Raw genomic sequence first — 16,177 nt, 5'->3', positions numbered from 1 at the left:
CTCTCTCTCTCTCTCTCTCTCTCTCTCTCTCCCTCTCTCTCCCTCCCAAAGGTTAATATATTATTTACTTAGCAAATGTTTGTTGACCATTTGTCCCACCATATGTCAGGGTCTGCTATAGAAAAGAGGATAAGAATTCCAACCTTTTTGTGGCTGGTGTAAAGAGAACATGAGTTTGTACATAGAACCTGCTTGATACAATCATTTAATACCCGTCCTGTTACTATACTTTAGCATGCATGACCCTCACCACAGAGCTTAACAATTATGGATTTTCCTGGGTAACACCCATAGATACTCCAGTTCTGGAGGTGTAAGAGAAAGTGACATAAGAATGTGTATTTTTAATGGCTGTCATTGACTAACTCTGTGGCCCATGGAATGGAAATTTAAAAGAAGTAGACTTTTTCTTCATGTTCTGCCCAATTTCCAAATGAAGATTCAGAACCTGGATTCAAAGGTCTCTTGACTCCAAAGGTCTCTCAATGTCTCGATTATTTGTAAAATAAACCTTTACATATGTCACCACACTTATATTTTTTGTGATAAGAACAGTATGCATATGACCAGGGATGATAGTAAGGAAAAATCTGTTTGTATTTGCCCATTCCCAAGTTCCTTTATGATACCCAAAGGAGGCCATGATGGATAGATCACTATTATCCCTTGAGTAAATGTTCTAGAATATTTAGTAAATTGCATGTGGTTTTAAGATTTGCTTACACAAAAGCAGATACCCCACACCTATAATCCTATATCTTGTTTTAATCTAATAACAGCCTTCAAGCTCTTCTCATTTCAACTCTTTCAACCTATGCTCCTCTTCCCCTGATTGCAGTGTTCCTGACGGCTGTTCTCTTTCCTGGTTTAGCCACTTCCTCTTAATAGACACTAAGAGTATCTTCCAGATGCCCCTGAGAGACATAAAATTGAAGTAGTCCAACTTTCTTTTTGTATATATAGTATCAACACATACTCTTACTGGCTCTGTTTGTTTTTACACACTCTTAAGAGAATACATAGCATCAGACATTTTCCCAGCTTGATAAATGTAAAATGTCTTGTTTTTACCCATGTTCTTAATGTTTTGAGTGAAAGTATGTAGTTTGCCACGTACATTACATGTTCTTATTTTTTTGTCATATCTTATGCCATTTACTTGTCTTTTATTGGTTTGTTTTCTTTTCCTAATTTATATACGTTTTCAGTGATATAAGGAAATTAGCCTCTCATCCTATGCTCTCTATTTTTTCTCAGGTTGATATTTATCTTTGATTTTTATATTTTACTCGTTAGAAGTTTTATTTTAATTTAATTACAGTCCAAATCTTAAATTTGGACTTTTTTTGCTTCTAAGTGCTATTATTTATATATTTAAGTATATGGGTGTTCCAACACGAGTGTCAATCACAATAGAAGTAAATGATTTCTGAACTTGTAATAATAAAAATGAAAATTATACTTAAAGCTTTTTGGGTTTTTTTGTTTTTTATTTTATAAATTAATTTATTTTTTACACTCCATATTCCATTCGCTGCCCCCCCAACCACACTCTGTCTGCTCTACATCCCACACCTCTTCCCCACCTCACCTGTCTCCATCCCCACCCCACCTCACCTCCAAATTCCCTAGGGGTCTCCAGTCTCTTGAGGGTTAGGTATGTCATCTCTGAATGAACACATACCAGAAGTCCTCTACTGTATGTGTGTTGAGGGCCTCATATCAGCTGATGTATGCTGTCTGTTTGGGTCCAGTGTTTGAGAGATCTCAGGAGTTCAGATAAATTGAGACTGCTGGTCCTCCTACAGGATCCCCCTTCTCAGCTTCTTTTAGCCTTCCCTAAGTCAACAACAGGAGTCAGCTGCTTCTATCCATTGGCTGGGTGCAAATATCTACATCTGACTCTTTCAGCAGCTTGTTGGGTCTTTCAGTGGGCAGTCATGATAGGTCCCTTTTTGTGAGGGCTCCATAGGCTCAGTAATAGTGTCAGGCCTTGGGACCTCCTCTTGAGCTGGATCTCACTTTAGGCCTGTCGCTGGACCTTCTGTTTCTCAGGCTCCTCTCCATTCCCATTCCTGTAATCCTTTCAGACAGGAACAATTATGGGTCAGATATGTGACTGTGGGATGGCAACCCTATCCCTCACTTGATGCCCTCACTTGATGTCTTCTATAAGGTGGCCTCTATAAGTTTCCTCTCCCTACTATTGGGCATTTCATCTAAGTTCCTTCTCTTTGAGACCTGAGAGTCTCTCACCTCCCGGGTCTCTGGTGCATTCTGGTCCCTCCAGCCTCCTATTTCCTAAGGTTGCCTATTTCCATTCTTTCTGCTGGCCCTCAGGGCTTCAGTTCTTTTCCCTTACCCCAATACCAGATCAGGTTCCCCTCTCCCCCTACTCTCCCTGCCCCTACACTTTCCCTCCTAGGTCCCTCCCTCACCGCCCCCCCTCCAACTTGTGGTTGCTTTCTTCTCTCTCGAAAGTGGGACTAAGGCATCCTCACTTGGGCACTTTAGCTTGCTGACCTTTTTGAGTTCTGTGGACTGTATTTTTTTGTTTTTTGTTTTGGCTAATATCCACTTATTAGTGAGTATATACCATGCATGTCCTTTTGTGTCTGAGTTACCTCACTCAGGATGATATTTTCTAGTTCCATCCATTTGCCTGCAAAACTCAGGATATCCTCATTCTTCATAGCTGAGTTGTATTCCACTGTGTAAATGAACCACACTTTCTGTATCTATTCTTCTGCCATGGGACACCTAAGTTGTTTTCAGCTTCTGGTTATCACAAATAAGGCCACTATAAACATAGTGGAACATGTGCCCCTGTGGCATGGTGGGACATCCTTTGGATATATTCCCAAGAGTGGTATAGCTGGGTATTCAGGAAGATCTATTGCCAATTTTCTGAGGGACCTCCAGATTGATTTCTAGAATGGTTGTACCAGTTTGCAATGCCACCAGCAGTGGAGGATTTTTCCACATCCTCCAATATGTGTTGTCACATGAGGTTTTGATCTTAGCTTTTAAAGAACATTTCTGTTTCTGTTTCATATAAGTAAGCCTTTGCCTTCAACGGACTTATCCCAAGCTCCTTTTCTGAACCGCACTTGCAGCAGCCTTAGACGGCTAGAGAGTCAAAGGGATCTGTTTGGCTGTTGAACATTTACTTCTCAGATGCTGTCTGTGGTTGATCCCCAAGGCTTTCCCAGCTAAGAGTCATCCTGGCCAAATGGGCTTTTAGGGCCTTTTGTAGTGTCTGGAGTAACTGTGTGTACACTGGTCCAGCTGTTCCATGATGCTGTGCTTGACTTCAGTGAAACTGAGTCCTTTATCCTACCTAGAAGCAGTTCAAGAGAATAACTGTGTACCTCCCAGGATGGAGGAGATAAAAATGGGAGCAGAAATCAGCCTTGATTTGAACTAAGGATATAGAAGGCTAACCTGAGTTAATTAGATAATTGTAATAGAAGTGTACTTATCAATGCTTACTAGATGGTAGGATTACCATGTGTTCAAATGCATAAGAACCCTATAGTGCCCCAAAAGCAGGCCTAAAAGTAATGTCCTCAAGACTCAAACACAAGCATTGATTTAAAAGTAAGTTTGGTTTTCAGCTTGAGCTGAAATTTGTTTCTTTCTTCTTCTTTAAGTCCATGGCCTTGACACCTCTGCACCAAGTGCTTTGAACTCTAGCATTAGAAGGAAGAACAAAACTTCTCTACAGAACACAGCAATGGTGCCAAATGAAGAGGCAAACAAAATATTCACCAGAACTTTTGGATGTAGATTTTTGTTGCCTGAAGATTGGTTTGCAACCAATGATGAGTCCAGTCAAGGACAAAAGCTCTGCAGATGGAGATGACACGAGTTTCTTAGTTCTTCTCAGCCTTCTAGTCCCGAATTTCAATAAGCAAATCATGTCTAGTGCTTTGTCAGAATATCTCCAGTGACTTTCCAAGTGGGTACTCACACAACTGATGAGGAGGCAAATATTCTCTTGAACACAAAACTGCTACAGGCCAGTGACATTTCCAAATCCCTATGAAAATGGAGGAGGTGTTAAGCCTTCCAGTTAAATATATCCTTTGTTTCGAAATTCTTCTAGGAATTTCATGAGATCAGCCAGGGAAACAAGTGCATCCATTCCTATGACGAAGTGCATTCATTGAATATTAGCTATGTTTCTGAGCAGGGTCACTAGGACCAGATGACCTTGAGCCCTCACTTCAGCTTTCACTTATCAGTTGTGTCAGCCTATGCACCTCCCCACTATAAAAGCAGCTTCACAGTATCTGTCTCTACTTCATAAGGTCTGTGTTATTATGAGAAATAAAGTATCGCGTAAAAGTATGTGAAATAGTTCCTGCTACATAACATTTGCTTCTAAAATAAAAAACAAGTGCAAGTAGAGTATTATTTATTCATTTTATTGACATATGCTATATTTCAAAGACATTTTTTACTATATAAAGCGAAAACAGCAGCTTACATGATAGTGTGTTTAGTGTGCATGCTGAATAATAAATATATAGCAAAATGTTACATTTCGGAATGAATAATAAAAATAGTGTTTAATACTTATTTAGAGCCTATGCTAGGTTTGCCAAGCAGATTTCTCAGCTTTATGTTAGGTCTATATTGATGGCATACAATAAGCCTGGGATGTTGCTGTGAGGAAACTGAGGCATGAAGGGCTGAAGTGATCCCCTAAGAGCCCCTGTATAAGAATGTGGCAGTAACATGCGAGGTGGCACTTAGGTTCTGTGGTTCAGATGAGCTACTCTGTAGTAACCTAAAGCAGCTACCGTGAACTACTGTGTCTGCAGCAAGGCCCGGGGGCACATGCTAAAGAAGACAGTGGGGTGCTGAAAGAAGACAGTGGGGTGCTGCGGCTTCCTCAGACTTTTGCCGCCAGCTACTAAGTGACCGGCAAGACAAGGTCTCAAGTCTTTTCTTTGTTATTTTGTTTATAAAATTAGCTTTCTCAGCTGGGCCTAGTAGCACATGTCTGTCGTCCCAGGATGCACTGAGCTGGGAGGATCAACTGAGTTCAGGAGTTCAAGGCTACTCTAGGCAACACAGTAAGACCCCCATCTAAAATTAAACTAAAACCTCAAAAAAGGGTATCATGCTCACTAAATTGTCATTTTTGTAAAACGTAGTGTGTGTGCTGTGTATGCATGTGTACGTGTGTGTAGGTGTATATGTATGGCCGTCAGATGACAACTTTGTAGAGTTGATTCCCTCCACTTCTACTTGGGATCTAGGATTCAAGCTCAGGTTACCAGTCTTGTGCAGCTTCTTTAAGCTTGTGTACCAAGTGCCTTGATCCACTGAGCTATGCGTGAGACCCGAAATTATAAATATTAAAAAAATATATCAGCTGCGGTAGGTGGGAAGTAGCATATGTATAATTTCACTACTATATCATTCAAATGGTTTTGAGTACAACTATGGGCCACCCTGAAAGTGGCTTCTAATCTTTTACACATGTACAGAAGATAAGACAGAATATATTAGAACAGAGACCTTAGGCTCTGAAAATATGTACGAGTCAATATATTGAGTTCCAGTAGCAATAAAGTGTTAAACCAAGGTAACCCTTTAGTTTGAAGACCTAACAACAAGAGATGAAAGACATTCTAGATATTTAGTAAAAATTCTGGATTTTTAGTAATGGTCTGTTTCTGTTCAAGAATTTCTGTTTTTATGCAGGCAGTTATTACATCTCATGACTTTTTGCATGTCTTTTACAAAATGAAAACTGGATGTTTCGAAGTAATAATTTCACATTTGAAAATAATACCTTAGGCCTGGAGACTATAACCACATGATATATTTCTGAAAATTGCCCATCTTTGTCACTTAGTAACCAACATGATGATCTGCTAGCAAACAAAGCTCCAAGGAAAGAGGATGTCAGGAAGAGTGCGTTGCCAGGTCACACAACCAATCACTCATCTTTGAGATTGCCAAATGCTAAGGGTATTATTATGCAGAAACAACAATTAAGTTCACAGAGAGTTTCTACCATGAATAAGGAATTGCTGGTCTGGGTCTCAGTAAAATGTTACTCTAATCTGTCAAGAACTGGGAAGGAAAGTTATTGTTCTGCTAGCAGGTCATTCATGACTCTTTCCTAAGGAAGCTGATACCCTGAGAGCTTCTGGCAGGTTGACAAGGGATTTTTCTCTGCCCTACTATGATCCACTCTTCCCACTGGTGGAACTAAGCAAACCTATCAGAATCTACACAGCTGGGACCCAACTCTGGCTGCTCCTTGTACCAGACTCTTCTTGCAGATTTCTAGTTGATACCAGAATGTCTGTTGATCTCCTTGCTTCCTCCTCTGCTCTCCCAGGGATAAAGTACAGTATCACAGGTGTGTTTTGAAGACTTGATCCTACCCTCGATCAACCTCCCATGAGCCTAGGGCCAATCTACTTCTATTTCTTCCATAATACAACAGTGAAATTAATGTCTGTCTTATCTTACAAAATTGCCAAAATTGAATGACAGAAAGTACCTCGTACATACCTGATGATCTAAGAGGCACTAAGTAGTCATTGTGGTGATAATAATTGTTCACTGATTGTGAGAAATGAAAGGATTTAGATTATTCTTAGTTCCTTCAGTTCAGAAATGAAGCTGGCTCTGGATTCTAGGCCAATGCAACATATAAATTATATTGTAGGAGATGAGTAAGAAAGTCAAATAGAATGCATGTAGATTCAGTTTCCAAAGCCATGTTCAATTTCATATGTCTTGAAACATCCTTCTTTTTTTTTTTTTTTGCTTCTATTGCTCTCTGTTGCCTCTGCCCCTCCCCTTCACTTCCCTAGAAAACCAATGGAAATAATCCCATTATGATATGAGACAGCTACGCCTTTTTTTTATTAGAATGGTTCCAACCTTTATAATGCTATTATGCCAGTCTCACACACAACTGTCACTTCTTCCCACAAAGTCATTTACCTTTGTAAAATAACAAACCCACTTCAAAGAGACCGACAATATTGTGACACGTGAGACAGAAACTTGGTCCTGTCGTGGACATGTGAACCTCAGGAGCTCAAGTCCCAAGTTTCTGTCTCACGTGTCACATTATTGTCGCTCTCTTTGGAAACCTCAATTTTCTGTTTCAGTTGAGATTCTGTCCCTAAATATATACACATACAGTTAAACTGCTGTCATAGAAAATCATGTCTGTAATCAGATGGTGTTGCTTTAAGCCACTCCTGGAGCTAGTGCCTCTCTTGCCTGCTTCAGATTGGCTGACTATAAGACAGAGGTGCCAAGTTCAACTATCTGGAGCTGACTGCAGCAGCTCCAAGATAAATGCTGCGAAACTACTTTTGCCCCCTCAGTACTCTTTCGTTTACTTACACTTTGGTGGTGTGAGCTGTTGGTGAGAGCCACCCAGGGGGACTTGGAATTCCTCGCCCTGCTTGGACCACTGTTTATAGTCTGCCGGAGATTGGCTCTTTGAGTAACCATCTGTCTGTCCTTCTGTTCTAGCGTGTTTATGAAATGGTGTCTTGTGCTCGAGCTTTCTCTTCTCTGCCAGAGGAAAGCACAAGGCTTTTGGAAGCTCTGGAATCTTGGCACTTACAGGGTTAGAGCCTGCAGCTCAGGGAGCTGGGACCTGGGAGGTAGGGCACTGGCCTGGCCACCTGTACTTGGCTCTCCTTCCCTTCATGCTTCTCTCTCTCTTTCTCTCCTGTTGTTTTTCAGGCAGTGAAGCAGATTTTAGCTCCTCGAGCAGCACAGGCAGCATCTCAGCTCCTGAGGTCCACATGTCCACAACAGGAAACAAGCGAGCTTCTTTCTCACGCAAGTAGGCACTGACTCCTGCTCTGACTCCTGCTCTGTAATTACGAAGCTATATGCAGGTGACTTTCTGTCCATAAGGTTCTGTGGAGCCACCTGGATTCTGAGTTTGACATTAGGAGTGAGGCTTATTGTTAAGTATTCCACGGTGATTTGCAACTGGTCATTTCCTTACTTCACCCCTCTGTCCTAATATACCTGAGCCCGCTCTCCCTGCCCCAGCTCTCTATCACCTAGACCTTAGCTCTGAGCCCTCCTCCCTCCATTCTATGCCCTATCCCCTTACTCACCTGTGTACGCTCTGGGAAATTAAGCTTTGCACCCAGCCTGCCCCTTATGACCCTATCATTTTGTAGCCATCGCCCAAGACTCTAGTGTCCTTTCTATAAAGAGACATTTACTTGGGAAGAAATGTTAAAAAAATAAATAAATAAAAGTATAAAGTTCATAGATGTGGGCAACCCACTGCCTAAGGCAACACAGAACAGCTGGATGTGCGCCTTCTCAAGTCAGTCTGTGTTGGCCTTACAGTGTAGCAAGGCCCTCCAGAGACTGCGTGACCCCAAACAAAGGGCTTCATTTCTCTATACTTCCACCTCTCATCTGCAAAATAGAGTTGTCATGATACCTACCTTAGAGGGTTTCTGGTTAGGACAGTGCTTGTGGTAGGCATTATAAATTGTTCACCATTATTATTAGTTGAATTGGGGGGCACAGGATTATGGGAAAATGCATGCCGATGTTCACATTCAGTGGGGGGAATGCTAAGCTCAGGATTTGCTAACCATTAACAGTGCCATTATTCCTCAATAAGTAGTCATTCAGCATTGACTGCAAGAATTCAGTGAGAGAGTCCTAATCATTTCAGTAATATACAAAAATAATGCAAAAATAATTATATGTGTGTGTATATATATACATATATGTTTGTAATTCACTGTGGAATACTTAATATGTACATATGATACACACAAATATATACATGTATATGTATGTATATATTAAAATGATACAGGGGCCATATAGAGAATGAAATGGGGCATGGTTCTGTTTCTCATGGGCTAGTTCCAAGGTACCTCAGTAATGATGTAAGCTTCATCAGAGACTGAAGAGGAGTGGTAGAGCTATCTTGTCACCACCTAAAGAACATCTTCTGACTTTATTAAGTCATATTACTGTCCTGGGCCAGTGCATTCAAAAATTATCTTGAGGATTAATAGTATATGTTTTTTCAAGATCCTTCCAATTTCCACAAGCTTAAAGCTCTGGGACACTGTGCAAATATTTCTTATTTCTCCTGGTGACTGAAGTTTATAAAGGGAACTAAGATACCTCTAGTACACAATTTCATGTTAGAAGTAAATCAGGTAGACCAAGCTGTGAGAAAAGAGTGGGGTCCACAGTAAATAAGCACTATTGCTCTATCAACTCCTCTATTACTTGGGTGTAAAGTGCCTCCTGGACCACAGGGGAGGGATGTAAACATTCTTAGTAGACACGAGTCTCCCCTGAGAAGTAAGCATATCCTCATGGTGAAAGGTACCAAGGAAAATGAGCCCCACAGGTAATTTTATTAAGCAATTCAAAAGAACTTGGGTTTACAATTAGATGTCAAGATGTCAGTAACAAAGAAGAAACATTCTAGGCTGAAAATCAGGATTTTTTGAAGAATAATCAAAAATTGATATAGTAAATATAAAATTTTTGTGCAAATCAGATATCCAAGAATTGTTTCTATTGTCTAATTTCTATATATGTATTTGTGCCTATGTGCACGATGTAGGTGCTGTAGGTGCCCATGCCCTGGACCTCAAATTACCAGCAATTTTGAGTCACCTCATATGGGTACTATAAATTGAACCCAGGCCATGTACAAGAGCAGGAATATTCAATGAAAGGGGTGGGATTTGAGGGAAGGGTGGATTTGTTGAAGAGATTTTTGGCAGGTGTTTTTTTTTTTTTTTGAAAACAAAACAAAACAAAACAAAAAAAACACTGTAGAGATGTACGAATTAACTCATCCAATTCTTATGGTATCTGAAGAAGTCTCTCTCTCTCTCTCTCTCTCTCTCTTTCTCTCTCTCTCTCAACTTCTAAAGCACTAATCAGTCTAGAAACTATAGAAGAAAGAATGAGGTGTGGGTTGTTTGGAATTGGCATCAAATATATCATTGTTTATGAGGTAAACACTCTAAATTTAGTTCTTATTCAGGGAAACAGAAATAGAGGTAATATCATTAAGTTAAGTGATCTGATATTGGTAACTGGATCACAAGACTCCAGAAATTGGTTAAAAAACAGGAGAGGTGTATTTTTAAAAGAAAACAAACAAGATGCTTCTACTACTGAACTGCAGTGCCATGAGCCCCAGAGCTGCTGGTCTGAACAGACAACTCACTTGCCACTTTAGGGGATTTCAGATTGAGGTTTTGTAGGATCAGTGTCTTTTGAGACCTGCTGCTTGGCTTGAAGATGCCTGAACTCCCTGTATCCTTACATCATCATCTCTCTGTACACATCTGTGTCCCTTATTATAATATCAGTTAGGTTGAATAAGGGCCCAGAATAATACTCTAATTTAAACTTAGTTATCTCCTTAAAGGTCTTGTCTCCAGATTTAGTCATATCTGAAGTCTGGAGGATTAGGACCTCCACATGAAATTGGAATAGTGACAGTGACACAATCAAGTTCAAAACAATGACAGCAGTGGATGATGATGATGATGATGATGATCATGATCATGATCATGATGATGGAAGAGGAGGAGGAGAAGGAAGAGGAAAAGGGAGGGGAGGAAAGAGGAGGATAAAGAAGGAGGAGAAAGAAGGAGGAGGAGAAAGGAGGAGGAGGAGAAAGGAGGAGGAGGAGAAAGGAGGAGGAGGAGAAAGGAGGAGGAAGAAGGGAAGAAAACAGTGGATGGGTGAGGACACTAGCTGAAGTCAGGGCCAGTAGCTAGAGATTATAGATCCCTTGGACTCTGGTAAGGTTTAGATTTGTTCTTTTACATTACTCTGTTCAGGTATTCAGAGGTGAGGGGTGAGCAGAATTTTCTCTTTTCTATGAATTACGTTGTTCTTCCTGCTAGGCCAAAGAGTTTAGGGTGTATGGAGGAGGCAAGCATTAGGCTTGCTTCTCTGTGGCCATGACAAATGTGGAAATCCAGCTTCTCCTTTGAAAATGATGGCAATCACTGGTGATGTTCATGTCCATATTTGTTAACATTTGAACTAAAGTAAAAAAAAAAAAAAAAAAAAAAAAAAAAAAAAAAAAAAAAAAAAAAAAAAAAAAAAAAAAAGGAGAAACAGTAACAATTTAAACATGAAAAAAATTAGTTTTTAAGGCACTGAGATATTCATGTCCTGAAACACATATGAAGACTTGATTATGGGTTTTATAAGATGAGTAATGTTTTATAGCTTGGGAAGTCTTTGCTCTCTTCCATGTATCAGGTAAGGTCTCCTGAAATCACCGATTTAATGCTTGTCATGATCATGGACCTCAGCACTTTGCTGCAAGGTGGGTGGGGGAAATACCCAGGTGGATTGTCCAGAGAACTATGTCCAAAGGACAACCTGATAAACTTGTTTATAGGACCAATGTAATTTATCCCATTTCTATAAAGTGGGAAACATCACTGTTAAGAAGTTTTAAATTTTCTGGTTTTGAATTCCAGCTCAGCTGCACATGCTTGTATTTCTCTTCCCCAAGCCTCAGTGATCCATGGGTAAATGGGAAGCAGTGGTTGCACCATTCTGACGGGATGAAGCCAAGAGCTCACAAAGTATCTTGAACAATACCAGCACCACAGAACCCAGAAAGGATGGTTAACTGCATAAAATTTCCCTGGTCAAAGTTATGGATAGTTCTCTATAGTCTCTCTCATCTCTTGCATGGGTTAAGCATCCATATTTTCTTATAGTCACATTGGGAAATACAATTACCAATGCCAGGCTTGGAAGTGAAGCATAGAAAAGAAAATCCAAGCCAGAGTACACATTCCTTTGAGCTATGCATGAAGTTCTTCCCACCCTTGAGCTGCTGAAGTCGGCTTGTCACCAAGCCATCAGCCCATCTGTTCCATATACAGTGTCTCCTTCCTTGTGAAAGGGAGACTTGGTCTATTTGAATGATTCCAAGAGGAAAGAACTTGTAAGTTTAGAATTTGGTAGGCTCGTTAGTGTGCAGTGCCCTTGGTTGACAGCATGTAGACGTTGCATTTGAATTTAAATTAGCGATTGCAGGCACAGAGCCCACAGGCACTAGCACTCACACACATTTCTCACTGAACTGCATCAGTGAGGCAGAGCCCAGCTTCAAACTACAGGCAGAAGAGGTGCTCAGACAGCAGTGCTGCTGCAGGGGAATCTTCATTTTAATTTCCCTGTAATACCGAGCAATAGTCCTGACAGAACGTGTTATCTTGCTTAAGTAATGTCAACATTCTCTGGATGTTTTTCAACTCTACAGGAGATCAAATCCCTGGAACCAGATTAACAGGAAAAGCCTAAACAAGCTGATCCTGTAATGCCAGTCTAGAGCTGAGTTGCACCAAGTTTCTAGACTAAACCTGCAAACTTTTCCAATTTGATTTAAAAAAAAAAAAAAAGGGACAGGTGTCATGCAATGTAGATTGGCCCTCCAACTTGTTATACACTCAAAGTCTAAACTCCCTTCTTCCTCCCAAGTTCTAGGGCTACAGGGGTGTACTACATCAGGCTAGTGTTCCAACCAACTCTGCAAGGAAAGCAAGAAGTTTGTATTCATGGTGTGTGTGTGTGACGTATATACAGTATCTGTGTATGTGAGAGAGAGTGTGTTGTGTCTGTGTGATGTGTCTGTGTGTGTGTGTGTGTGTGTGTGCATAAAGTGGCCTTCCTAAATCTTTAATAAATGGCAGTGACAAGGCTCACAACCTGTTAACTCTTTTCAGCAATCATGCTAGACAACAAAAATTATAAGCTCAAAAGTATAAAGATGAGAACAAGTACACATCCTCCAGGAAGCTAAATCATTTGGAATATTGGTGTACTTAGGAGAATGGGTTGGGAGAAATGATGACTTGGAGCTGTGCAGCATCTTAAGGAGTCTAGCCTTTTCTCTGGAGACAGTGGGAAAGCACTGAAGGTCTTGGAGGAAGGCAATAGTATTCCAACTTCACACTAGAAAGGCATCAGAATCCTGCAGGAGGGAGCAACACCAAACAGAAACTGTTTGAAAGAACAGCAGAGAGAGTGGTCTCTTGTGCTCACGATACAAATATCAAGTAGGTAAAAAAAAAAAATGCTGCTCATAAGGACCACATCAGTGGCCATATGCCCCAGTTAACTCTAGGAATCTGATTTTCTTAGCAATAACCAGCTTTAGGAAGGAACAGAGGAACAACACCCTGGCATCTCTAGCCACAAGGACTCTAATAAGCACCTGTAATGCTCTTTCAGCCGAGGTCCTCATGGGCGGAGCAATGGAGCATCATCCCACAAGTCGGGCAGCAGCCCACCATCCCCAAGGGAAAAAGACCTTGTGTCTGTGCTGTGCAGGAATCCACTGAGCCCCAGTAACATCCACCCTAGTTACGCCCCTTCTTCTCCAAGTAGCAGCAACTCCGGCTCCTACAAAGGAAGTGATTGTAGTCCAGTCATGAGGTGAGTCCCCATTTACCTCCTCAATGCATGCTTCTTAATTTGTCCAGTTTGGGACTTCTCTTTAAAAGTGGTAAAAACTATGCAAGTCTCGATTCCCTACTTTAATCTTTAATAAGGCACGTCTCTTCTTTCTCACAGTTAGCTAATCCTTTAAAGGCTGATGCAGAAAGAACACAAACCACCCCAAGCTAAAACACCACCTGACGGTAGTTACTGGATGGGGAGGGGAAGTGCCACAGTGACAAGGGCTGTTCTCATTCTTAGGCACAGGGAGGAATTGTGCCGTGTTCATTTGTTCATTAAATGCTTTTTCAGTAGCAGGGTCTGTGTTCCACACTGAGAATAGAGTGGTGGACAGAAATGGCCCTCAGGCTCACTGCCAAGGAAGGATTCTAACTATCGAATAGCAATAACAACAACAAAAAAATTAGATTATTCTGCAACTATCTGTTGCTATATGAATATGAATATGTAAAAGATAGGGCAGGGGACCAGTTCATGATGGAGTGATCAGACGGGCCACACTAACAAAATATAACTGAAGTGATATCTAAAAGGTGCGCAAGGAATTAATAGTAGGTTGAGGCAGGGTGAGAAGAAGGAAGGGGTGGTATATCCAGAGGAGGGCTTGGAGGGTTAGGAACTGAACGTGGGCCATACTGAGCAGAGTGTAGGCATGGGGGTGGGGAACAAGCAGCATGGGGGTGGGGAACAAGCAGCATGGGGGCTTGAATTGAGTCCAGAGTTAGAGGAGAACCTGGCAGCCCTCCACAGCTCTATTCCTCTCCTGCATCCATCTTCTCATTAGTCAGCTCTCTTACAGCCAGGATGCCCAGGCCTGAGAAGGGCCAAGATTCCAGCTGGGCTGTGTTTGCAGAACATTGAGTGCTTCTCCACAAAACACACTGGGAAGAGTGGAGTGGCCTTGTTCCCTCTGAACAAGGAACTTTCCATTCCCATCAAATCAGCACACGTATACTGGCATTGACTTCAGAACAGTTTGGAATCATCAACTAATAATAAGCAAGATCTTTAGGCAGGGGCAAATTGCAAGGAAAATTAGGTCACTTTGCTCTCTCCATTCTTCCTGGTCCCCCTTCCCAACCCCACACTGTTCTTTAATATAACAGCAGCATGTTAATCTGAGCTGATAACCCACACCCATACACGACCATGTACTACCTCATATGAAACCATTCCTAAGCCGTAGAATGGAGAAGCATCCTTCCACAAGCACACATATACCTTAGTCTTCCCTGTAAGCATCAGCCCTAAGATTGGCCAGTGTGTTACAGTCCATCCTCTGGCACAGTCATCTGTTCTGAGACTTCAGTGTCAGCACGCTGTCATCATTCTTCTCTAGCTGTCAGTTGTGTGTCCAGAGTAGTTGTGTTTGGACTGCTAGAGCAGAGAGGCTTAGATTGGGAGACAAACAAGAGCAAGGCGTCCATTCAATTCTGGAGAGTGAGTCTGAAACAGAGCCAACACGGTCAGGTTCTGGGGAGGACTCATTTATGTGTTGGAGATTTCTCTTTATTCAATCTTCACAAAGAAGAACGTGATCTAGAGAGCGCTCTAGAGCTCTTTCAACATTTGTATTGGCATATATTAATGGTATAAAATGATGTTTTCATTGAGACTCAATATTTTCATTGAGACTTTTATACATGTATATATATATATATATATATACTCTGATCATATTTACTCTTCATTTCCTTTATCTCCCAATAGTTATGATCTCTGATAAGAACATTAATCCCATCACAAAAGCTCCATGCCCATTATATCTTAATTACCTCCCAGTTTGAGGGGAGGGTGTACATAGACATCCAGTATATCCCTATCCTTTTTCTTTTCATAGAAAAGGATGCAGACAGAGCTAGAGACATGGCTCAGTGGTTAAGAGCACTGTCTTCTCTTCCAGAGGACTCGGGGTTCAATTCCCAGCTCCCACATGGCAGCTCACAAATGTTTGTAGCTCCAATTCCTGGGGCTCTGACTCTCTCATACAGATATATGCAGGCAAAACACCCCAATGCACATAAAATAAATAATTTTTTTTCGTTTCTTTTTTTTATTCGATACAGGGTTTCTCTGTGTAGTCCTGGCTGTCCTGGAACTCACTCTGTAGATCAGGCTGGCCTCGAACTCAGAAATCCACCTGACTCTGCCTCCCAAGTGCTGGGATTAAAAGCGTGGGCCACCACTGCCCAGCATGACAGTTTTGTTTTGGGTTAGGTTTGGTTTGGTTTGGTTTGGTTTTGATTTTTCAAGACAGAGTTTCTCTATTTAGTCCTAGCTGTCCTAAATAAATATTTTTTAAAAGAAAAGGAAACAGGCAAAAAATAACATCTTATTGCTTGAATTATCTCAGAAGGTCTGGAAGATACATGTCTTGTGGAGAAAATCATGGTGTCAAACCCCCAAATCCGGAACAGTATTTGACTCCTCTACAGCAGAAGGAGGTCACAGTGAGGCACCTGAAGACCAAGCTGAAGGAGTCTGAGCGCCGACTCCATGAGAGGTAAACCTGGATTTCCCACACCAGGAAGCTTAGCACAGTTCCTTCTTCACAGAAAGTGGCACAGGAACCAAGACTATACCGAAGAATGAAAAACAAAACTCTTTTATTAAACTTTTAAGTCTTCAGCTTCATTTCATAATTTTTTTTTTTTTTTTTTTTTTTTTTTTTTTTTTT

At 41.1% G+C, this 16,177-nt stretch overlaps 1 protein-coding gene across 1 annotated transcript in view; it reads left to right on the top strand.

Annotated features, from left to right (window-relative positions):
- Positions 1-16,177, top strand: part of Sybu (syntabulin) — a gene marked incomplete at both ends in the record, with an annotated part of 107,446 nt that overhangs the window by 89,137 nt on the left and 2,132 nt on the right. The window contains 3 exons of the mRNA XM_031358118.1: positions 7,738-7,840; positions 13,273-13,476; positions 15,854-16,003. Of these exons, the coding sequence (XP_031213978.1) occupies positions 7,738-7,840; positions 13,273-13,476; positions 15,854-16,003 (457 nt within the window). The remainder of the gene's footprint in view (positions 1-7,737; positions 7,841-13,272; positions 13,477-15,853; positions 16,004-16,177) is intronic.

This window comes from Mastomys coucha, unplaced genomic scaffold (genome assembly GCF_008632895.1).
Source record: "Mastomys coucha isolate ucsf_1 unplaced genomic scaffold, UCSF_Mcou_1 pScaffold7, whole genome shotgun sequence".
NCBI lineage: Eukaryota > Metazoa > Chordata > Mammalia > Rodentia > Muridae > Mastomys > Mastomys coucha.
The sequence above is the reverse complement of the archived record's forward strand: the minus strand, read 5'-3'. Positions and strand labels throughout refer to the sequence as shown.